The sequence below is a fragment of the Heliangelus exortis genome, chromosome 5 (genome assembly GCF_036169615.1).
Source record: "Heliangelus exortis chromosome 5, bHelExo1.hap1, whole genome shotgun sequence".
In the NCBI taxonomy this organism is placed as follows: Eukaryota; Metazoa; Chordata; class Aves; order Apodiformes; family Trochilidae; genus Heliangelus; species Heliangelus exortis.
In genome coordinates, this window is record NC_092426.1 from 25,348,093 (window position 1) to 25,371,985 (window position 23,893).

Consider the following 23,893-nt stretch of genomic DNA (forward strand, 5'->3'; position numbering starts at 1 on the left):
ATGCTAATGCTGTTTTTTGGGCCTTGTGTGTTTTTCTAAAACATGATCATAGAATCATAGAATGGCTTGGGTTGGAAGGGATCTTAAAAATCATCAAGATCCAACCTCCCTGCACAGACAGAGACACCTCCCACTAGACCAGGTTGCACAAGGCCTCATCCAACCTGGCCTTAAACACTTCCAGGGAGGGGGCACCAACAACCTCCTTAGGAAACCTATTCCAGAACCTTACTATCCTCATGGTGAAGAATTTTTTTCCTGATATCTAATCTAAATCTACCATCTTGTCCCATCACTACATGTCCATATAAAAAAAACCCTCCCCAGCTTTCCTGTAGCCCCTTCAGGTACTGGAAGGCTGCTTTAAGGTCTCCCCAGAGCCTTCTCTTCTCCATGCTGAAGAACCCCATCTCTCTCATCCTGCCTTCACAGCAGAGGTGCTCCAGCCCTTTGATCATCTTTGTAGCCCACCTCTGGACCCTCTCCAACAGGTCTATACCTTTCCTGTGATGGGGGCACCAGAGCTGTACACAGTACTCAGGTGTGGTCTCATGAGAGCAGAGCAGAGGGGCAGCATCACCTCCCTCACCCTGCTGGCCATGCTTCTTTTGATGCAGCCCAGGATGCAGTTTGACCTTCTGAGCTGTGAGTTCACACTGGCAGCTCATGTCCAGCTTCTCATCTACTACCACCCCCAAGTCCTTTTCCTCAGAGCTGCTCTCTCTCCATTTTCCCCCCAGCCTGTATTTGTGCCTGGGGTTATCTAAATATAGTTCGTTTCTCATCTAAGACACTGTGAAATTTCCTATTATTGCCCCTTCTCAGGCTTCCTGGAGTATCATCTAAACCACCTGGTGGTAGCCTGTGTCAGACAAGATTCAGATCAAACAATATTAAATTACATGTTTGATCCAGTATGGACATCCCTGTGTCTTGCAGGATTGCAAGAGTGAATGCAAATAAATTTGTAAGAATTGAAATGCAGCAAAAGAGACTAAAATGATTCTGGTTTGTTTGTTTTGTTTTTTTTTTATTTAATTAGTAAATACTAAAATCCTTGGGTAGGTTCTTAAAAACTCTACATAGTCTTTATGCTTTTTGTTTTTTTCATAGGATCTCTTGTATAGAAGATCTAGGTCATTAGTGGATTATGAAAATGCTAATAAGGCACTGGATAAAGCAAGAGCAAAAAATAAAGATGTGCTGCAAGCTGAAACTACTCAGCAAATATGCTGTCAGAAATTTGAGAAAATATCTGAGTCAGCAAAACAAGGTATTTGGGTGGTCTTTGATTCTGTGTTGCTACTTGAAAATAAATAGATATTAAGATATTATTAATGCAAATAGATTTTTTTGTTTGTTTTCTAAGTGGATCTATTATCTTTTAATCAATATTTATTTGTTTTTAAAAGTTCAAATGATATTTTCATTTGGCTCCTCATAGTGACGTTAGGCAGAGCTAAGTGTAGGTGCAAATTAACCACTTTTTTAATAAAAAGGGTAGAATACAAAATTGATAGCAGTAAAGGCAAATGTAATCTTTAAAAAAAAAATACCGAAATTCCCCTTCTGGTTTTATGCATTCTTCTGGAATGCAGCAGTCTGTCACAGAGATGATACTAGAAATGAGATTTCACTTAAGCTGCAGAGTTACAGTAGCTCTAGAGAAAAGGGACCTTATTTACATATTGCCTTTTTCCTGGAAACTTACTATCTTTATTGAAGCTAAAATTGTTGTGAGCTAGTAGTCATCTGACTCATTATTTGGGGCAGATCTGTTCAAGGTTTCAACACCATTCTCTTTTCATCATTTAAGAGACTTTGACTTTGTAAATCTGGCTGATTCCTGTGAGGCAGTGAAGGAAGGGCAATCCTATTAGCCACCAAGGTATATCCATAAAGCACACTTGCTTCATCTGCTCTTTACGTTAGTTTTAGCTTTGTATCTTCCCTAGAGACTTTTATATATGAAAGAAAACTGCACATGGCATAAGGGAATTAAATGTTTAAAGACATCCACATTGCAGTATTTTTTCAACAGAGCTTTGTGTCCACAAAAGGTTAGCTAGAGATGAGGAACCGTAGTGATGGTTTGCTTTCATCTGACAATGCAGTGGTATCTGTTAGCCTGGAATGTACTGAGATTAAAGTTAAGTTTTTTCCTGTTACCTTCTCTTACACTTTACCTCTTCCATCCTGAAGAGAAGTCTGTTAATAATTGAGGGCACTAGCTGTAGTATGGTTAATGAATCCACTTTTATTTTCTATAGAACTGATAGACTTTAAGACAAGAAGAGTTGCAGCATTCAGAAAAAATCTGGTGGAACTAGCAGAACTGGAATTAAAGCATGCTAAGGTAATTGTGATTATTTTTTTTTCCTATATTTCAACTGATTTTAAATATTATAAGCTTGAATAACTGAAATGGCTACAGTGGTTTTGTGTGATATGCTCTTCATATCCAGGAAGTTGAATCTGAAGGCCTGTACTATCTTTAAAATTCACAATTGTACAGTCCTTGAGATTCACAATATATTTTATTTTTTTTTAATCCACATGAAATTAATATTTTTAGCTAAATCAGGTTAGCATCTCTGATTAAAGACAAGTATAACAGTCTCCTTATTTCAACAGTACTAAAGCAGGAGGCAGCTTTCTTATAGCATTTTTCTTCTCTTTTAGCATCTTTCTCCTCTTTTGACTTTTCTTATTCTTATCACAAATCTTAAAGTGCACTGACTAGCAAGCTTTGAATTTGCTTGGAATACGACTGATGACTAGTTAAGAGGTCCATAGTGTTGCTGAGTTAATTTGTTGCTGCTTTAGATTCTTTTTGGTAGTGTTGATGGTATTATTCTTCAATCTGCCAAGCCCATTCTTTGGAAAACTAATGCACTGTAAAAAGGATTGTTATGGGGCTTTTTTTTTTTTTATAAATCTTTGTAGGTATAAATTCAGTTTGATGTGATATTTAGCTAGTAAGGTAATCAGTGTGGAATTCTTGGCTTCTTTTTCAGATGAGCAGTGCTTGATTTTATGTTTTATGTCAGAAATTCAGCTGTAGTTCCCCTAAATTCTTAAACTTCTCATAATACATTTGCACTGTTCAACTTTCCTACTTACTTTTGTGTAACAGCTGTCTATATCCAGCCCTGAGTCTCACAGAAATCCTCATGTTTGGTTATGAATGTACTGGTTATTTGTTTTAGTGAAATTAGTAGTCCTAACAGTCATAGCTGCAACAGTGTCTATTGATTTGAGGTGTCACGCTTTTTTAAGTAAGGGAACTAATCCACAATGTTTGTCCTGCTTCAGTCATAGATTCTTCACAATGACTTGTAACTGACCCTTGCTGAGGTCCCTGCATGTCTTGGTGTGGAATGCTTAAAAAATGTTTTGGGGAAATGCTTAATTTCTGTTGCTTTCAACGTACTTGATCTGTGCTTCTTGGTGTCCTCAGTTTATCTGGAAAAGTCATGTTGCAGTCTGAGACATGGCTTGTCTTAGTATATTTCCTAACAAGGCTTTAATAGAAGCTTTGAACTGCAATCCTGTTTTTGAAGGTGAACATTCTTTTGGTAATCCTTTTCCCTGCTTTATCATGGAGCACTGTAAGAATGACTAGACAGTTTTAAATTCTTAAAGCTTTACATTATAAAAGGTAATTTTGACTAAGAGTGACAGTTCATGAAATGTTTACAAGTGTTGTGACTTGTTGAGTGAAAGGATATTTCGTTTCTCCCAGGCTTTGAAAGTTGTTTTTTTAAAGTCTGTGTTTCATATTTATTAAGACAAAACTACTACAGATGGACAGTTTGGTTGCTGGTGCTTTTGTGTGTAGAGTCTGAGTTGGATTATTACAGAAAGTGCAGTAGGTGATATTTTTCAATTTCATATAATGGGAAATTTTCATGGACTATACTATAATCAACATAATTTGAGATAATCTTATTGATAGGTATTTATTAGTCTGTACAGACTACTACTGAAGGATTAAATGCTTTGGTGGAGACTTTCTGAAGTAGTTCCATAAACAGAAGAAGTAAGATATGAAAAGGTTTGGTTTTGGTTTTTTTTTTTTTTTTAGATAGCATTGTTCCCTGATGTGTGAAGAGCAATGGACATTTTTTTACATGTTATGTTGCAATTAATGAACACCACTCCCATTTCAGGGAGGCTAAGTAGTCCTGGGCTGTCTGTAAACACCTAATTCCTCTTGCAGTAAAGCTAAAAGCAAAAAGAGAGCTACTTTTTCATGTAGGCAATAATTTAGTGAAGTCTGACCAAAATCCCCCTGCTTTAAGGTTCTTCACCTGCTGCTTTTGCAGCTGCTGGAGGCAGGTGAAGTTCTAGCAGCCCTAAACTTGGAAATGGCTTGGTTTGTCAATAGCATGTGGAGCACAGCATTCTCAGGCTTTGCAACATAACTTGCTATTTAAGTCTAATGCTCTTTCCAGTAAAAACTTAACAGGAGCCTGGGGGCAACAGATAACACTGCTGCAGGCTTTTTCTACAAGTATTCTACTGTAGTTTGTCTTACTATTTATTTTTTTTTTTCCTGCAATGAGTACCTGCAAGCTAGATGTCATGCAGATGTGTAGTTCTCTGAGATGTGTATTTCTCTGAATTAGTCTAGCCATGTGCTTTCTGGGCTCAAAGTTGCCTGGCACATAAAGCCTGGATGGAGAAACTGATGCAGCAGTTGGTGCTGGATCTCACCTGAGGGGATGTCTTTGGGAGTAATTCAGCCACAATGAAGGCTGCTGCGTGTCACTTACTGTTATTTGCTCTGTGCAGAAAGAAAAACACAGATCCCAAAGCATAAAGGTTGTTCCACTGAAGTCAGAATGACCAAAGTATCTAGAGAAGGTTCTGAGACATTTCTTGGATTTCCTGAGCTGTGTCTTGGCTGTGTGCCTCTAGAAAACTGGAGAGTGATAGGGAAGTCAAGCTTTTAAATTGAGGGCACTGTCTATGCAAATACTAATGACAGCCCAGTTATGCTTATACTACTTCCTTATAAAATATGTGTTTTAATCTGCTAATATCCTCTTATCCTTTCCTGATTGCAGCTCAAGACTTTTGAAAAAGCTAAAAATCTTTTAAGTTGATGCAAGTGCTGATTACTGCCAGGAAGGAAGATGATGCATGACTGTTCCCTTATCTTGGCACTATTCTGTGTGCAGCTGTGTAGTAAGATGGAGCTAAAATTTGCACTGGGTTTTTTCTAAGCTTTACTTTCAGTCTTATTTTCACAGCCTCCTTTGTGTCAAAACACAGTTTTTGTTGGGAGGGGCTGAGAATAAGAGAGAGCTGCTGCCTTCTCAGTAGTATGTACCATACATTTTCTTAAAGTAGCTGCCAAATGGCAGCTTTAGACTCTGCGTGGTCTCTGACACACACTAAACACATTGATGTTTCTTTTCTGTGGCTGTTCTGTCTGACCATCCCTCTAGGTAGTATTTAGCTGTGTTTCTTGATGACTTTATGCAGCTGTAGTTTAAGACTTGATTAAGAGTTTTGTACTATCATTTAGTACAAAAACTGCATTGAAACTAGTTCAGTATTCTAAATCGTTGCATTTTAAGATGCTCCTGCACCCCCTGGTGTTGGGCTTCATGTTCAGGAAGGGAGGTTTGATAGCTGATAAAGCTGCTAAGGTTGTAATCCTACATTTAAACCATTTGTAGCCTTGGTGTTGTACCTTTAGAGTCTTTTGACATGTGAAGTGTAACTTAGTAAGATAGCCACATCCTCCAAATAAAAATTAAAAAATCTAAACATCTCTTTTTACAAATACTATTTTATGTAGTGCTGCCTCTTATGGGTTTTTGTGGAAAAAGAATTTGTTGCATTACCAGCAACAGATGTCTGTTTGGAACTGACAGAAAAAGGGAATAAGCAAAACCCAGTGCTAAGGGATTTGGTTAAATGCTTTGCCAGCAATTCTTCCCTGAAAAGGGTGTTTCTGTCACTATGGTTCTGCTAATTGTAATATCTAGAGCTTAGGAGTCTGAGTTGGGCAGGAACACTGTTTTGAATGTGAATTTATAGGACTTTGTTGAGCTATGCTGATGTAAGTCAAGTGTGTCAGATGTTGCAGCCAGAAAGTAATGACTCACAGCCTCTACTGTCCTTGATTTATTGTTACTTAAATAAAGTTGTTCTTGTGAACTTTAAATTTGATTTAATGAAAATGAATTATTTGCCAGTTTGGAAAATTTCAGTAGACTGGCTGGCTGCATCTGGAAATAACTGATATGTAAGGGAGTATTTTCTTTAGAGTCCTACCTGGTGGCTTGTGAATTCCAAGTATACTTCATGCTGCTGATGGGCAGTAAAGGGATGGCTGAAAGGTCACTGTCACACTTTTGTTATAGGTAACATGCATGCAGTCCACAATTATACTTCATGCTGAATTATTCCATTTGAAGAATTGAGACTTGAAGGAATTCTTTTTATTCACTACTCAATTGCAGCTAATAATCATCTGTTCAGTAACAGAGACCTAAGATATGTGAGTCTTACACACTACAAAGATGGGCCACCAAGTCCCCATGCATTTCATGTATATTTAACTTGTTCATATCACAGAATTACAAGCCTTTTAAATAGCTTGTGGTGGTCCTCTGACAGTATAGGCATAAAAGGACAAAAAGCTATTGAAGTCATGACTTAAATCACTGTCTTCTGGAGAAGACTGAAAAGGATTCAGTAGACAACAACTGAGCATCTTCTACTCTGAAGCTTATTAAGTGCTTAATCTGAATTATAAGAACCTCAATAAGGGATAGAATGATGATATATTACCTTTTACGATGTGTGTCCTTCTGCCTGTTTACCACAGATCTTTTGGAATCCTTTAACCTTAAAAAATAAGAATTGCAAATACTTTGCTACTTGTGTGGACTGTTTATCAAGGACATGTAAATCACAGCTACTGATACTGTTTAGATTTTGTTTGTTTGAAGTTTTCCTCACAGGTTTCTTTTTGGATTCAAAGAATTTTTACAAGGAAGCATGTTTATAACTGGGCATTCAGACTGTTTTGTTTGTGCATTTTATCTGAACCTGATAGGAATTACTCTTAACACTGTCAGCAACCTGCCAACCTGCCAACCTGCCAACCTGCCAACCAACCAACCAACCATTTTTCCCTGGAAAGTAAATTCTGGCTTACTTGTTGATCACATTTTCTTAATTCACAGGGGTACCTCTTTAAGTGTCAATTCTGTAAATTCATCCAGAAATCTGAAAGTCAACCTGTATTTTTTATGGTAGTGTCAGAATACTTCAAGTGAGATTAAAACCTGACCTGCAGGTGTTTGAAAAGAGCACAGAACTTGGCCTTAGATGTAAAGCTTAGTTGATGTTCTGATGATCTGTTCTGTACCTCTGATGGCTGAATTCTGATGGCTAAATCACCTGTCTAAGCATGTAAACCAGCCTTGTCTTTCAATCAAGGCCTGTCAGAACTATGATCTTAGATGGCTGCTATGGTGAGGAGATACAGAGTACTGCTAATAAGTATTACTTCTTGATGAATTCAGCATAATATATGAATTCTTCTGCTTTGGGAAGAATGTTCTAATGGCAGAGTGATGGCAATACTATGTAAAAAATGTAAACTTTAGGACTTTGGGCTTCATTGCTAAGACAGTGCAATGAGTAGTTTTTGTGACCAGACTAGATCTTTAGTAAGAAGCTTGTAAAGAAACATGGGAAAGGTACTAAATGCTTATTTTAGAATCTCAAATTGCCTCTCTTTATTTCCATAACACAGTATTTCGCCATTCAGAAACTCTATCTTAAAGTTACTTATACAAATACTTCTGTGTAAGCTTAATATTTGTCTGTTCTTCTTTAGTGGTGTCATTGCTATTAAAACCCCACATTTTTGCCACAAGTGTAAAAGAAAGTAGGGAACTGTGGTCTTATTTTTCTTTATTTTTACAGGGTAACTTACAGCTGCTTCAGAGCTGCCTGGCAGTGTTAAATGGTGATACATAAGCTGTGCTCCGTCCTCCCACTAACAAGGGCTGCCCTCCTCTGGATTTTGTTTTCATGACTTTAAACAGGCATTTACACTTCCCTGGAGAATACACTTGACAAAGTGCACATGAGCAATCTCCTGCTTTCAAAAGAATTAAAACAAGCACCTGAAAGTAGCTCCAGACTATACGAAGCAACAGCATACTTGTTACACATACATATTCATGTTTATTTAATCATTATATGCTTTCATTGTTCAGAAACCAAATGCTCTGTTTTTGTGAAAATAGCCAATATAATTATGTTCCTGTTATGAATACTATGATACGGATGCCAATCTTATTTACCTTTGTAAGTAATTTCTGAAGTTCACCATTTGAAGCAGTGTTCAAATGGCCTAAATATTACCATTAGATATTTGAATATTGTTACTATAATGGCATTGTATACACTGTCTTAGTTTTGTTTTTTTTTTCCATGTACTGATATCAAGAAACTTAATCTTTTTTTCAATTGTGAACATTTCTTAGAAGTTTTGGAGAACTTTGTGTAACCTTTATAACTATGATTTAAAAAGAAAAGCAAATGCATTAGTATGTTTGCCTTAACTTGTAGACTAATCCAATTATTGTAAAATAAACCATGAAATCAATGATTTTTCTAAAATTATGCAGACATTGTATCATCTGTAAGCTTAATATTTTCTAGTAAATCAGATTAATTTAATTAGCTTTTTCTCTATTCATCCTGTAAAGCCATTGACTACGTATTGGATTGGTCTGACACTGAATATACTTGCCCAATAATTTTTCTCTTGCATTCTCAGGTTTATCCATTTGCCTGTCAGTTTGTCTCTGACTTTTCTATCCAGTGTACTTAAATTGTTCTGAGCTTGGTGGCCAACTGTACAGTTTCTTTGAGAACTTATTGAGAGGACTCTCAGTGCTATAGGGTTTCAGAGTACTTACTGGGTTTCTTTCCAGTAAAGGGGAAATAAAGTAGCAGAAGGGACTTCAGAATGTGCATGAAATATCAATGAAAACTCATAGTGCCCCACTTTGATAGAGATAAGAAGCTTTGCTTCAGAATATAAGAAGTAAAGGTATGTCCAAGAAAGGAATGAAGGAATTCCAAGAAAGGAATGAAGGAATTCCAAGAAAGGAATGAAGGAATTCCAATAAAGGAATGCCAGAAAAGGATCTCATTCTGCTAACTGGACATAAAACTTAGAGATGTAAGTCCAGTTTTATTTGTTGCATTGCTTGTCCTCTCTTACTTGAACTATGAAACATTTCCTAAAGGTGCTGTTTTGTTGTGTAATTTCAGGATGTCATAAAATTAGGCTTTGCTTGATGAATCGCTCTTCATAGTGGGATTGCTGCTTTATATGGTTTTGTAGACCTTCAATGGAGCAGCTAAATTCTGGATGAATGGGATGTTTGGAGATGCCAATCAATGTACAACAAGGTCTCTGTGATTACAGCCTCCCTGTACTGCCACATAGGTGTGTGGCTTGTTCTGTGGTTTGTTTTGTTTTTTTTTTCCCCCTCAAATTGGGTGAATCACACAGCATAGTACACTTCCCCCGTCGCCTTGCACACCTGAGCATTTCAAAGGCAGAGAGGTTGCTGAGCTGAAGCTGCGGTGTGCAGGGTGTGTGTGGGTTCCCGGTGCCCAGCGGTGCTTGGCAGCTCCTCTGCTCTTTATGGTACTTTCCAGCAGTGTCTCCACAATAATACTGTGCTGTTCATCTTCCAGATATGACAGGTATAATTCCTAAGGAACTCATCTATAAATAGGCTATAAGGGACAAAGATTACAATGTATATACAGTTAACAAAGTTGTAAATATTTTAAGTAGGACGTGGGAACAGTTTTTAGGTTAGTCCTCGTTGTTCAGTGTTACTAGCTCATTAAATTTTTTTCAAGCCTCTTGGTATCGGGTGTGTCTCTGAAAACTCCTGCCCTTGGCTCTGAAACTGGGAAGAAAAGTATTTGAAACGTGACCCGTGCACTTGAAACTCCCAAGGGAAAAAGGAGGAGGCGGCCCGGGCGGCTGGTGCGGGTGCAGGCGGGGGAAGACGAAGGGTGGGGGGAGCTCGGGGGTTGCGGGTCTGCCGGGCCGTGCCCTGCACAGTGTTGGCTGCCGAGCTGCGCCGAGGCCCAGCCCCGGGACGAGGCGGGGCGGAGGCCGGGGCGGGGCGGGAGGTGCTCAGCCCCCGGAAGGCGGTGAGGCTGCCGGAAGCGGTGGGGGCCGGGCTGGCAGCCTGGCGACGCCATGAGCCGCCTGCGGGAGGAGGAAGATCCGTACGTGGTGGAGGAGCCCAGCGACGAGGAGCGAGCGCTCAGCAGGTGCTAGGGAGCCCCCCCAGGGCGGGTTGTTGCTACCCTGCCTGGGGCGGGCGGGGTGGGGGTTTCTGCCCGGGGCACGGGCCGCCGCTGCTCCTCGGTATCTCCTGGCCGGAGTCTCGGGAAGCGGGGCGGAGGGCACGGGTGCCGGGCTCGGCAGCCGGAGAGCCCGGCGGTGCCCTGCGGTACGTGGCGGAGCTGCCCCAGGGCTCAAGCGCCGGGCAAGGCCGGGGAGTGCCGTAGGATGGCCCCGCAACGGCCGCCGCCATCTTCATCCTCGGAAGTGGATCATTTCCATCTGTAACCCCCCAAGTGCCGGTGTGTCGGCAGCTCCCGGCGCGGAGCCGTGCCGAGCGTGGTGGGCCGCTGTCACTGGAGCTCTGCGTTAAAACCACAGGGTAACACCGGCAAGCTCATAAAACATTGTAATGAATACATGTAAACACACGAGTGAGTGCTTCATAGTTCACCCGCATAGTTCAGATGTTCATTCTCTAGGTGACTCGGTGAGTGGTTTAAAGTGGTTGTCTTAATTAGGTGTCTAACCCGTAAATTTGTAGCTCGGAAGATGAGGTGGATGTGCTTTTACACGGCACTCCTGACCAGAAGCGGAAGCTGATCCGGGAGTGCCTGACTGGGGAGAGCGAGTCTTCCAGTGAAGATGAGTTCCAAAAGGAGATGGAAGCAGAGCTGAACACCACCATGAGGACCATGGAAGGCAAATGGACATCACCAGAAACAGGTAAAGCGAATTTAACATCTGTTTGCATATAAAAACGGTGAGTAAAGTGGTGTCCAGTGAAAGAGAGAAGTTAATGTGTTGTGGCTGGAGATCTGTGTGGTGGCAGCCCAGTAGTGTCTGAGGCTTACAGAGCATTTTAAAGTAGCCAGCCACTTAAACAGAAATGGTCACCAGAATCCCTCTGTTTCATCTTTTCTAAGATAGTTTTGGTTTTAGTGTTTCTCAACTGCTTATTTTCTGATTTAGTATGATTTCTGATTGTTGGATCAGCCCCCTTTTTTCCAATATCCCTGTAACTTCTGTTTTGTTTATTCGTGTGGGTATATAAGTCCTTTGAGCAGGATGCAGTCTTCTGTCCTCGGTCTAGTGGTTGCAGATACTAGCAACATTTGGAGCCCTTTCTTGAAGAAAAGAGTCGCATATGGTAGTTTGAGATGCCAAGTGTCTGGGGGAAAAAGTCAGGGAAAATACTAAACTCTTCCTACCTTATGTGCTTATAAGTTGCATCAAATAGAAAAACTGCTAAGATGTATATGTCCCGGTGTTTGTGTACTATGGGTGCAAGAGGTGGATTTTTTTTGCATTTGAAGAGCATATGTTCTTTTTTAGCTTTTACAAAACCCTTAGCAAAGTGTTCTTAATTTCCTGGAGAGTCAACGTAGTATTCACTTTGATGTAGGGACTGCACTCTGCATTCAGCAGGTTTAATAGTTTCATCTGTGTTAGTAGGCAAATCTAATCTGTAGGTTGCAGTCTTGCAATTATGAAGATGTAGTGATAGTTACACCACCACATCCATCCAGCACAGAATAGGATTTTTGGTGCAGACCAGCCATGACAAGATGTGCTTGACAGTTACTCTTGGTCTTTTTTTTGCCGAGGCTCTGAAATTTTGGAGGATTTTTGTAGTGAATTTTATTGTAATCAAAGTTTCTGAAGCAATGTGCCACACCTGTATTTCTTTGGCATGACTGAAGATTTGTGGAGTGTTTGAGGTACTGTGGATGATGCAGAGCAGAGGCAGGCATATTTGATATGCTGTTGTTTGTGCCTAAAGTGAGTGTACCTTGAGAGAAACTTTCCTTTGAATTCTATTCATCTTGGAGGCTGTAAGCAACATTGCTCTGAGAGAGCACCTGTAAACGACATAACAGAAGTGATGTGGTTGATCAGGATGTGGAGTTAATTGGGAGAGCTATTACATAGTATGTTTAGGTAAAGCAAAACACTTTTCGATAGAGTAGCTTGAAAACAGAGGTTATTTCTGTGCTGTATACTTGCTCTTCTTTGGGTAGGGTGTTCTTACCACATTTCTCTCTTAATTTCACACTTAGGTAGTTCCTCGAGTACTGGGCAGATTGGACCTGCCACCACGTCAAAATACTATGATGATATTTACTTTGATTCCGACTCAGAAGATGAAGATAAAAGAGGTAAATGGCTGAAGAAGACATCTTTACAGTAGCACACTCTGTCTCAGAGCCCCGCGTTGGGGTTCAAGGGGCTGTTCCTGAAGGCAGACTTTTTGGGGGAGGAATTACCAGCTTACATCATCTCAGTGTAGTTCCCCCAGCTTTGTGATGTATCCCAATGTATGTAAGGTGCTTTTGGAGGAGAGATGAGCTAGACCTTTATGTTTTAGTTTGATTTATTGCAAGTGTGGAGATGGGACACTGAAAAACTGGTACTTTGATTATTTAAGCAGGGGATCATGGTATGTGTGATGAATACTACATGTGCTTGCACGAATCTTTCCAGCTGCACCGGATGTCCGGAAAAACAGAAAACATCAGCAACGTCGAATTCTTTCCAATGATGAGCTGCTGTATGACCCAGAGCAAGATAATAGAGACCAAGAGTGGGTAGACTCACAGAGGAGGGGGTAAGAGACCATGCATACTTGAAACCTAGGATTCTCAACATAAAATGAAAAATTTGAATTCTAATGGTGAATATAGTCTAGAATGTTCAGCATAGGAATTTAGAAGCCTGTAAAATTTTTACACATATGTCATGGAAGTTGAGCCTGCAAAATGCCACAATTCTAAAACTTGGAATTTTAAAAAATCACAACATCCTAGTTCATTAAGCCAGTTTTGTCTGTAGATCTCATCTAAACAATCACATTGTGGTTAAAAAGGTTGTAGGATTTGTTATTTTCAGTTTTTAATATCCTATGATACCTAAGTAGCAAAATTAATACCTGTTTCTGCTAAATATTTTATACGTGATTTTGGAAAACTGAATTTAGCAAGCTACAAAATGCTCAGATAAAACAGGAACAGCACAGAGCTGCTTTACTGAAAGTTTTTTGACACGTGAAGTGGAAAAAAGGTTGTGGGAACAGAAGCAAAATTCTTGGTGCAAATCTGTTGAAAAGGATGACATTAATGTATGTTGCCTGTAGAGACTGCACTTGAGACAACTGCCTTGTCAGAGGAGAGGGTCATTTGGCACAAATTCTCATGCTGGATGTTTTTGTTTTGCCAAAAAAGAATCCTCTTTACAAAATAAATGGAGATACTCTTATGTGGGTTTTTTTCTCCCAGTGTATTTATTTATGTGCTTTGAGTTAGTGAAAAAGGTGCCCAGAAGAAACCAAATACTTATTGATGTGTTTTAATGCTAAAAAAAGGTTTGGAGGCTGAATTGCTATATCTGACAAAGGCAGGGAATTTCACTTTTTGTCTCTCTTTCCTCCTTTTTTGAATGGGTAGGTACCGTAATCAAAGAACAGTGCCACTGCAGCAGCAGACAAAACCTTCAGCTGTTCCAAATAGTGATGCTGTTTTGAATTGCCCTGCATGCATGACAACACTGTGCCTGGACTGCCAGAGGTATATGAGTGAATAACAAGGGGTGTTCTTGCAATGTCTTTTTTGATCGGTTGTATTTTTAGTGCATTTAACTTAATCAATTGATATCATCAAGACTGTCTTGTGAGGTGGAGCTAATAAAAGAGAAGACAAGCCTATATAAATGTTAATCAGAATTAGAGGCGAATGCTGGTTTGCAAGAAAAGATCAGCTTAACCCATGACATGAAGATGAGGGTAGAACTTCAGCATAGTGGAGAAGGTAAACTATATTAAAAAACATTTCATGGAGACTGAAAAAGAAGCTCAGAGTGAGTTGTGGATGGTGATTTGGTTTGTTTTTTTAAAAAAGAAAAATATGGCTTGATGTCTAGAGGCATAGACTTGTTCAGGATTAGCTGTTATTTTTGTGTCAAAGTGCAAGGAGGATTAAGCAAAATGAAGATCATGTGTTATTACTTGGTTTGAGTCTTGGCAGTTGTGATTTTAGTTATTTTTAAAAGTTCCTGAAAAGCATTTAAGTTAGAATCTGTAGTATGTTTTGCAGCTCTCTTGTATCTTGACTAGTTAGTCCAGCTAACCTAGTTAGTCCAAACCTAGTTAGTCCAGCTAACCAGTGCTAAGGAGAGAACTCTCGAATTGAGAATAAAGGAGAAAGACATCTTGTGAAATTATACTTAAACTCTGTTTATTGAGTACTTTTGGTGATTGAGGATGAAATTTTACAGCAGCCTGAAGTCATCCAAGTACTGGATGCTGTTTGCCTTTCCTTCACGGGATGTGGTATTACTTGACCCTGTTTTATAGTTAAGAATTTCAGTTTTCTAATCTCATATGTAAACTGTCATTTTTTATTGTCAGACTGGTCCTTTGTGGTTTTAATAAACTGAAATAGCTCAGCACAGAATTAGAGAAGAATTACACAAGCAGTAAAGCCAGCAGAAGTCAAGATAGGACTTCTGCTGCCACCTGTTACGTTGTTTTAGGCTGGTGTAAAACTGCAGCCTGAAGGACACTGTTGAATTGAACTGCAGCCTGAGTTTTAGTACATACTCCTGCTGCACAGTTGATATACCCTTGACAGCTGAAAACACATTTTATATTTTATTTTAGACATGTTTTTTCAAATATGATGCGTCAATATTTGTTATTTATAAATAAGGAGTTTCAGACTTGGCAATACACTTTAGGATATAAATGCCAGTATTTATTTTGCAGCTTCATGATCTTTTTTCCTGTCATCAGCTCTATGTAACAAATGCATAATTCATTGTGCTTCAGAGTGTTTATTTCAGCAAAGCCAGTGTGTTGTTAAAAAGCCCTAAAAACACAAACAGATATCTAAATTTCTGGGGTTTTAGTGATTTTTTAATAATTAGAAAAAAACAAACACAATAATGGAATTTTTGGAAGTGGAGTTTTACCAATGGTATGACCTGCATTTTCTATCCTTCTCAACAGGCATGAATCTTACAAAACACAATATAGAGCAATGTTTGTGATGAATTGTGTTGTTAACAAAGAGGAGATTTTGAAATACAGAAAAAAGGTAAAGAGAAGAAATAAGAAAATGAAGCACAGCAAAGAAAGTACCTCTATGCAATCAAATGAAGAAGAAGAAGAGGTGTATCATCCTGTAATGTGTACTGAATGCTCAACTGAAGTGGCAGTGATGGATAAAGATGAAGTTTTTCACTTCTTCAATGTTCTGGCCAGCCACTGCTAATATACAAAAATGAGGCAAAAAATCCTGCACTGTTTTAAGACTGTGTGAAGTATCATAAATAAATGCAGGCATCTTTGCCTTTTTAAAATGTGGTTGTTTAGAAAACTGTATAGTGGTTGGAGTTTTGCAGTTTATGAGGAGAATACAATTAACCGTGCATTTGAGAGCAACATTCTTTCACACCGTCAGGTGGTTGCAGCATTGAAGATTTAAAATTTTGTAAATATAATGTACAGTCTGTGTATTATGGTCATTCCCTGTATATATACTACCCATTATCTCAATATGTATTAGAACTGCTGCTTAGAATAAATACTGTATAGTAACTGGTTCTTCATAGCTGCATTGGTCCTTTCTATGGGGCGTGGTAAACAACACTCACTGGGGATGTTTGGCTTCTTTGGGTTGGTGTACTTAGTGGATTTGCACACAGGTAGGTTTGATAAAGAAGGACATTTAGATTTTTAGCTGTTGAGTTAGTGCAGTGGTGTTTTGGAAGGGGCACAGGGGTGGGTCCTGTGAGAAGCTGCTGGAAGCTTTCCCAGTTCCAGTCCCTGCCCCACCTCTGCCCCAAGCTGAGCAGATACGGGAATCATAGAATCATAGAATAATAGAATCAGCCGGGTTGGAAGGGACCTCAGAGATCAAGTCCAACCCTTGACTCACCGGTGTGCTTGCTAGACCATGGCACTGAGTGCCACATCCAGTCTCTTTTTAAATGTCTTCAGGGACGGAGAATCTACCACCTCACCAGGCAGTCCATTCCATTGCCTGATCACCCTCTCCGTAAAGAAATTCTTTCTAATATCTAACCTAAATCTTCCCTGGCACAACTTAAGACTGTGTCCTCTTGACTTGTTGAAAGTCATCTGGGAAAAGAGACCAACTCCCACCTCCCTCCTTTCAGGTAGTTGTAGAGAGCGATGAGGTCTCCCCTGAGCCTCCTCTTCTTCAGGCTGAACAGCCCCAGCTCTCTCAGCCTCTCTTCATAGGGCCTGTGCTGGATGAGGAAATACCTCTTTATAGCCTGGTATTTTTAACACTTGCCTTTGAACAAGGGTCTGTCTAAAAAAAAAAAAAATCACTTTTCTTTTAGTAGTACTACAATTAATTCGTTCTTTGAAGTATTGTCAGATAAACTTAGGAGGTAGGAGCCTGTAGAATATACTTCTTTTGTGCCTTAGATTGCAATCACATCATGTGACTGTTTAGTTACCTTTTGGAGTCCCTGGGGCTGTTTTACTAATCTATATACAGTCATTCTACACAATGTTTCCTGAGATTGTGAAAAATAAACCAAAACATTAGGGCAGATGTATTGGGAGACTTTGAAGGTGACTTACCTCTAGATACTACCTTTCCCCTCATCCCAGGTACTTTCTTGCTGCTGCCTCTTGCTTGCCTTACCATTTGAATTGCAGAGCTTCTTGCTAGGAAGCATCGGGGCAGGCAGGACTGGGACTTGTTTGCCCACATTGGTAATGTTCTTGCAGCTTTGAATGGGAGTAATGCTTTAGTTGTGCTGAATACCCTGGTGGGCCTTGAACTTCATATATATTTGTATAGAAAGAGGCTTTCATGATGACTGCTGCTTTTTCAAGCAGCCACACCAACAGGTTCCTTGGTGGATGCCAAGCAAGAATTGCAACAAGCAACTGCAGTCTTGGATAGGGACAGCAGCTCTTGTAGCCATTGGTATGGGAGTGTTAATTATGTAAAGGCCCCCATTTCTTCTTGGGCTGAAATAATTCTGCATAAAGTGTGTCTGTGTCTTCTGGTTGAACTAAGCTCCTTTTCAGATTCTGCCAGACAAAATTGTGCAGTCTTCAATTGCCTGCTAGCTGGTTTTCTTTTTCACAGTTATCTCCTGGCACTGTAGTTACATTTTGCAGCTGTGTAAATAACTTGCATGTGCAAGTGCATTATTCTCCTGTGACTGCTGATCTTTGTTTTTCGTTGTACCAATAGCACAGGTGAAGATAGGGATGGGGTGAATGCAAGAACAAAATCACACTGCACAGTGACTTAATGACAAAGTTATTTGCTAGGCAGGGCAAGGACAGTGGGTCTGTATGAGTTTCTAACCCATGATGTGTGCACTATGATGTGTGTACAGATCCTGGCTGGTGGCCTGGTCCTGGAGCCTCATAGCTGCATCTCCTCTTCCTCATTTTAGGCCAATTAGCAGTCAGGGCAGGGGTGTCCCACACCCTCTGGTTTCTGGCTCTAAGTACCTCTGGGGAAGTCTAAAGTTGGCAGCACTTACAGTAAACAGTGGATCTATTGCCTGGGTTTTTTTGGTTTTGTTTTTTTTTTTTTTTCTTGTTTGCTTTTTGGTTTCTTTTTCCTATTCACAAAGGATTAATCCAGTCAGAGCAGGCTCATGTTAAGATCTCATTTATCTGTGCCATGATTTTGGGTGGGCTTTACCCCCTTACCACTGATGATGACTCCTACAGAGAGCGGAGTCGGGATTTCCGTAATTCCCAAGAACATCCGTTTGGATTAAATAGGATGAGAAGAACAGCACACACCCTCTCCTAGCCATGACTCACACCGGCAGTTCACGGTCGGCCACGTACTTTGATCACAACAGACACAAGGGGCCGGCGCTGCCGAGCTCCAATGCTCCGTAGGTACCGGGTCGCCAGGCTGTGTCTGGGCGCTGGGCGATTTGCCGTGGATGGGCACTCAGCAGCCCCGTGGGCGGCCCGGAGGTCTCAGGGCTCCATTTGGGGGGCAGCGGCCGCCCGGGGCGGGGCCCATCGCGGCGGGGGGGCGGGTCCGGGCTGCCCCCGCCTTCGCTGGGCCTGGGCCCGGAGCGGGGCCGCTGGCGGGCGGGGAGAGCGCGGGGCGCGTCATGGCGCTGGGCTCGGCCTGGAAGCAGATGTCGTGGCTGTACTACCAGTACCTGCTGGTCACCGCGCTGTACATGCTGGAGCCCTGGGAGCGCACCGTCTTCAGTATCCTTTTGCCTCCGGAGCCCGCCCGCGGGGCCTGGCGGGTGGCCCTACGTCCCTGCGGGTCTGCGTCTGCCTGTGCGCGGTGCTGGGGCCGGGGGCTGCCCTGAGGCCGCCGGGCGGGTGTGGTGGCCCCGCCGGCCCTGTGGTCGCTTCCCCCGCGGGTGCCGTGCCTGGCGAGAGAGCCGGGGCCGGGGAAGCTCTTGGGCCGCGGCGGTGCCGAGGGTGCCCGTCCGGCGGTGGGGCGGAGAGGTGAGGGCCGAGGAGCGGCGGGCGGAGAGCCGGGCCGGGCCGAGCCGAAGGCAGCTGGCCTGAGGCGCCGAGTGCGGGCAGGGGGAGCGGCAGCCTCCGCCTCGGACCGCACATGGTGCTGTGTTGCGCTGCTGGGGAGAAACCGCCCCTGCTGGGGTTCCGCATCCTCTCACTGGGTGTCCAGGAATCCAGCCCAGTTTACGAGTTTATATCTCGAAGTCACTGCTCCTACAGTTTTGTAGAGTTATAGTAGTTGTTTCTCCTGTCTTTTGGACTGAAATCTCAAGTTTTCAGGTGTCACAGGTGTCTTTCGTGCGTTAAGTTTGGTTTTTTGCCTACTGAAAAGTAAAAGTGCACTCTGCAAAACTGTGTACGCTGAGATTTGCGTGGTGCTTTGTCACATGGTTTGTATTAGATGAGTATTTAATACTCGAGCTGGTAAGTTTGCTTGGCTCTTTTGGAGTGGAAGAGCTTGATAGTGCTTATGTGAAGGTGTCTGCATAGTTTATCGGTTTGCTTCTATACCCAGCCCTTCTGTACACACAGTATGTTCTTTCAAGTGTTGTTCACAAGTATGCATCCCATAGTGTTGTACTGTGTTGCATCACAAGTATTTTTAAGTGTGGCTTTTTTGACCTTGATTTAAAATGATGTCTCGCATAAATGACCCTGAGCCACCCCCAGTTAATGTTGGAAGGCAAAGAGAGAAATTAACCAAAAAAAAAAAACCATCAAAGAGAAGGGTGCAAGTAGTGGTGAGAAGCTGCTCTTGAGATACTGGTCAGTTTTGTAGAGGAATGCAGATTTGTTATACAGAAGTGGTCATCCAAATTACAGCTGTCCACCTAGGCATGTTTTTTTTCCCTAGATCAAGTCAGGAAATGGTAGATAACTTAGTATTTCTGTTTTCTAGTATTTCTAGACTTACTGTGCAGAATTATTTTCACCTTCAAAATGTTTTCTTTAGTAGTATACCTTCCTCTTTTTGTGCCATGTCTGTATTGCCGAGGAAGCTTTATCTTTGCTTTCCTTCATTGGTCATGAGTATTTTTTCTTTTGTGTTAACAGTGCAACGTTTCAACTTGTGCAAAATGTTCAAATAAATGAAAGTGTGTGTGTGTGTGTATGTTTGTTTTTATAAAATACTCATAGTGTAGTGAAGTAGTTGCCATTTAACAAGTGTCATGAGTGCCACAACTATTGCTTGTAATCTTGGGCTGGCAAAACTGTTTGCTTTTTTTCCTCAAAGTGGATGCTTTGGCTGTAGGTGGGCCAGATCTGCTGGGTGCTGTGTAGATGCAGTGCAGACACAGCAGCTTTGGGAGCTCATGGCGTGTGGCTCTGCTGCATCTCTTGCTGCTGCTTTTGCTCTAGAATCAGGAGTGAGCTCTCACGCGGAAACATGGATTTATGAGCTGACCTTCATTTTAATATCTCCTACTGTGTAATCTTCTGGGACTAAAAATGCACCAAGCAGCTAGTATGGTGTAATAAGCACAACTAATACCTGCTCTGCCACAGGGAAGCTGGTTATAGAGCATTTGTTACAGTGTGCTGCGGTGACATGATTTCTTGGGGACACAGGGTGCGTGCTGCTCCTCTGGTTTCAACCTGTGAAAAATGAGTACTGCTCTCCAGTGTTATCATGCTTGTTAATCTCCAGGGCTTTTTATAGTGTTTCCGTCTAAGTTTACAGAATCTCTGCAGGTCATTGGATGGTATCAACAGGTTATTACTAATTTTTTGTACTTTCGAATTTCTGAGACCCTGGACTTTGTGTGGCATAATCTTTCAGTAATCTCGTGCCATAATTTTTGTAGATAAAGCATCAAGAACCTTAGAGTTTGACAAAGGTCCAGTTGTACATATACATTATAATCTATTGTACCACTTATCTATGTAAGCTTTACAAAAGATCCCTGTTAGGAGATCACCTAATAAGGTGGTCATTTTAAGATTGTTTAGTAGATAGCTTTATGAGAAGTTTGTTTTGCAGTGTAATCTGCTATAGTAAAGTACTAAGTCTGTTAAAGACTGAAGTCTTTTAACTAGAAGTCTAAAGATGGAAAGATTAAAAGTCTGTTTATTTAGGTACACTAGTTGACTCAAAGCCCTGCTGATGCTGTGGAGCCTTGTGAGTGGAAACAAAGGTGCATGTCACAATGTTTCTAACACTTTACATTCATCCTGTGGTTTATTTTTCCCAAGTAATGCCAAACAACACATAAACTGAACTGCTTTCCTGTGAGGAGACATCAGAGCATGATGACATGGAGGTGGAGAAGTGAACCAAATATTGAAGTGATGCAGAGCCTAGAAGACGCTAGCAGCTTAAAATGGATTTGAGGTTTCCTGACTTTATTACACCAACAATACAACTTTCCCACCAGATGTGCTTTGTGCATCATAAATTAAATTTATTAGGTCACTCTATTCCAAGAAGTTGAGGTCAGCATCTAATGCTGTCTGCTTAAAAATGTATAGGTCATCCACAAACAGGAACTGTTCAGTACAGCTGCTTGTATTATTGTGGGTTTGTTTTTTTTGTTATGTGTGGGTTTTGTTTGTTTGTTTTTGTGATGGTTGACATTTTCCTGTTTGGCTGAATGAGACTGGCTTCTGCAAGAGTTGCCTAGCACCTAGGAAGATGCATGTAAAATGTTGTATATTCTCAGTGCCTGAGTTCCTTCATCATGCTTCCTGTACTTTATCCTGTCCTCTTTTGTCCATGGCAAGGCAGTGGTTAACTTGCAAGGCATTCTTCCATAATTCATCCAGTTGCTCCTACTGGTGTTGTGAGTTTTGGCGTTCATTTGGTTCTTCATGTAGCTGAAATTGCTGAATGCAGTTTACCCTGTCTGATTTTAAAAAGTTCTAAGATAGTTACCAGGAAAGTTTAATGCTGTAGTTATATGATGTGTAATGCATTTTCTATTTCAAATGCTTTTTTCCTTAACGGTCATTCAGATTCCATGCTGGTATCCATAGTTGGAATGGCACTGTACACAGGCTACGTGTTCATGCCTCAGCACATCATGGCAATATTGCACTACTTTGAAATTGTGCAGTGATGAAGAACACGTTTTCAAGAAACAACAGGGCTTTGGAATCTGGTCTACAAAGAAGAGTGAACCTCTTGGTTTTAACAAGACTTCTACCGATGTCGGAAAGACACAATTATGACTCCGAAGACTAGGAAATGAGATATATAGAGCAGGGACATGAGATGTCCCCTGTGTTGTGTTCATTCCTTTTAATTTTATGAGGTGCGCCCTTGTATAGTAGTTTTGTCTACTTTAACATTGTGATTGTACTTTGATATCAGTATTTTCTTAACTTTGTGACAGTTTCAATATTGCACTGTGAAAGCTTTTCTCAATTGTAATTTTGAGTAAATCTTAATTGCCTTCTATTTTTAATCAGAAAGTCATCTTATTAAATGGGGCTTAAAGCTTTTGCTATTGTATGGTATGTATTTGCCTGGATATTTCTATTAATGCATTTTGTAAGAAATTACATCTAGATTCATATTACAGACATGGATATATTAGTCTAATGCTATTTACAAAAGTTAGTTTGTATGACTGAACTCAGGTGTACTGTTTGCTGTCCAAACTTTGTTCAACAGTATATTTGTGCATACCACCTAAATTTGGAATTACCAATTATTCCATGTTTCTGTATTCCATCTGTTGGACGATGGCGGGGGAGATGAGGTGTTGAGGCAGAGTAAACACTGCACTTGTTACATTCAGAGTAGTGCTGTGGTTCTGGGCTTTCATCTGTTGGGGAAAAAAGGATTTGTCTTTACTGACATAGGCTTAGGGATAGCACTTTAAATCAACCCTGTTTTTCTAGATACCAATTCAATTGTAATTTTACAGGATGCTTTATTATGTTCCAGTGATATGATTTCTGCTAATTTTCACTCAACGGTGTAACTATATCTAGGTTTTAAAGGGGTTTTCTATTGCTGCTAGTGTTCCAAATGTTCTCACTACAAATGACCAAAATATAGGGGTTTAAATGGACTTGAGTTACAACTACAGCAGTAAGTAGCTGAATACATGGCTGAAGTCCTGTCTTTTTTTTTTTAACTTTTTTTTTTTTTAATAGGGATTTTTTTCAGTTTTGTATTCTGAAATGTCAGATGGTGACAACTTTCCTAAGTGGAGATTTTTTTGGGTTGTTGTTTAAGAAATAAAAGTTTAAAAGCAGAATTTGGATGTAAAACTTTCTTGGAGAAGTTAATGTCTCTCAGTGCTGCTTGCTTTTCTCAGAACTTTCCAAAAGGGGAAAAATGGTTGGATTTTTTTTTTTTAATGGCCCAGCAGTAATAGGTACTGTTGTATCTTTTATCCAATCAGGAGTTGTACTTCATCTGTACAACTAATTCCTCTATGAAGATCCTGTCATGTAGGTTTATTTAATTTTCTCAAATGCACACATGAGAAAAGAGTGGTTTTATCTTCTGTATTTAAGAACTTAGGTGTATTTGATTAAAAACTCCATTGTCATCTTGGGAGCTATAAACAGTGGGTTTTAAACTTCTTAACCCTAGCTTTACTGAACTGAGGAGTGCCTTCGCTTATTAACAACCACCTATCTAAACATAGGTTGGTTTTGGGGGTGGGTTTTTTTTTAGACTGCATCCCAAGTTGTGTGTGGGTATTTTAAGTGTATATGGAGGTAACAGTAAGCATACTTTTTTGGCTTAATGTAGCATAAATTCCTGCTGTCCAGTAATTAAACAGATACTATGATGTTTCTTTCTGAACTACTGCTGTGATTGCTACATATCCACTGTTGAGAAAGGGATTTAGTTGTATGGGGTGGGGGAAAAGCCCTTCCATGTTGTGGTGTTAGTAATGTTAAGCACGATTTTTGGTTGTGAAAGGTTTTATACCAGGGCTTTGACACACCAGCATTAGCTGTCTGCTTTTTGTTGTAGGAAAAAAAAGAATAACCTTAATCTCCAATCACTTGCGCTATTTTGGAGTGGGCTTGATCAATACTATTATTGAATTAGATGTGCTGATCTTAGTACACTCTTTTTT

At 40.6% G+C, this 23,893-nt stretch overlaps 3 protein-coding genes across 5 annotated transcripts in view; all 3 read left to right on the forward strand.

Moving 5' to 3' along the window:
- The window catches only part of SNX6 (sorting nexin 6), a 29,384-nt gene extending 19,459 nt beyond the window's left edge, over positions 1-9,925 (forward strand). For 2 of the 3 annotated variants that reach the window (XM_071746149.1, XM_071746148.1), the window contains exons 12-14: positions 1,114-1,273; positions 2,271-2,356; positions 7,957-8,721. In XM_071746149.1, the coding sequence (XP_071602250.1) occupies positions 1,114-1,273; positions 2,271-2,356; positions 7,957-8,010 (300 nt within the window). In that variant the 3' untranslated portion in view covers positions 8,011-8,721. Of the gene's footprint in view, positions 1-1,113; positions 1,274-2,270; positions 2,357-7,956; positions 9,095-9,139 lie in introns of those variants that run through there. The other variant, XR_011726334.1, reaches the window with a different exon arrangement.
- Positions 9,926-10,188: 263 nt separating this feature from the next.
- Positions 10,189-15,956, forward strand: EAPP (E2F associated phosphoprotein). Its single transcript, XM_071746150.1, has 6 exons — positions 10,189-10,344; positions 10,902-11,083; positions 12,418-12,516; positions 12,842-12,965; positions 13,801-13,920; positions 15,360-15,956. Exons 1-6 carry the CDS (start codon positions 10,271-10,273, stop codon positions 15,622-15,624), a joined length of 864 nt encoding a protein of 287 aa, XP_071602251.1. The 5' UTR covers positions 10,189-10,270; the 3' UTR covers positions 15,625-15,956.
- Positions 15,957-18,402: 2,446 nt separating this feature from the next.
- Positions 18,403-23,056, forward strand: SPTSSA (serine palmitoyltransferase small subunit A). Its single transcript, XM_071746151.1, has 2 exons — positions 18,403-18,587; positions 21,804-23,056. The coding sequence occupies exons 1-2, from the start codon at positions 18,485-18,487 to the stop codon at positions 21,905-21,907; spliced, it is 207 nt and encodes a 68-aa protein (XP_071602252.1). The 5' UTR covers positions 18,403-18,484; the 3' UTR covers positions 21,908-23,056.
- The last annotated feature ends 837 nt before the right edge of the window (positions 23,057-23,893 follow it).

What these genes read in the sequence shown, in the direction of transcription:
- EAPP (XM_071746150.1), top strand. Translation starts at nt 10,271, where the DNA reads ATGAGCCGCCTGCGGGAGGAGGAAGATCCGTACGTGGTGGAGGAGCCC. An exon ending in GAGGAGCGAGCGCTCAGCAG is followed by an intron (nt 10,345 to 10,901) that starts GTGCTAGGGAGC and finishes GTAAATTTGTAG; the next exon opens with CTCGGAAGATGAGGTGGATG. An exon ending in GTAGACTCACAGAGGAGGGG is followed by an intron (nt 12,966 to 13,800) that starts GTAAGAGACCAT and finishes TTGAATGGGTAG; the next exon opens with GTACCGTAATCAAAGAACAG.
- SPTSSA (XM_071746151.1), top strand. Translation starts at nt 18,485, where the DNA reads ATGGCGCTGGGCTCGGCCTGGAAGCAGATGTCGTGGCTGTACTACCAG. An exon ending in CTGGGAGCGCACCGTCTTCA is followed by an intron (nt 18,588 to 21,803) that starts GTATCCTTTTGC and finishes ACGGTCATTCAG; the next exon opens with ATTCCATGCTGGTATCCATA.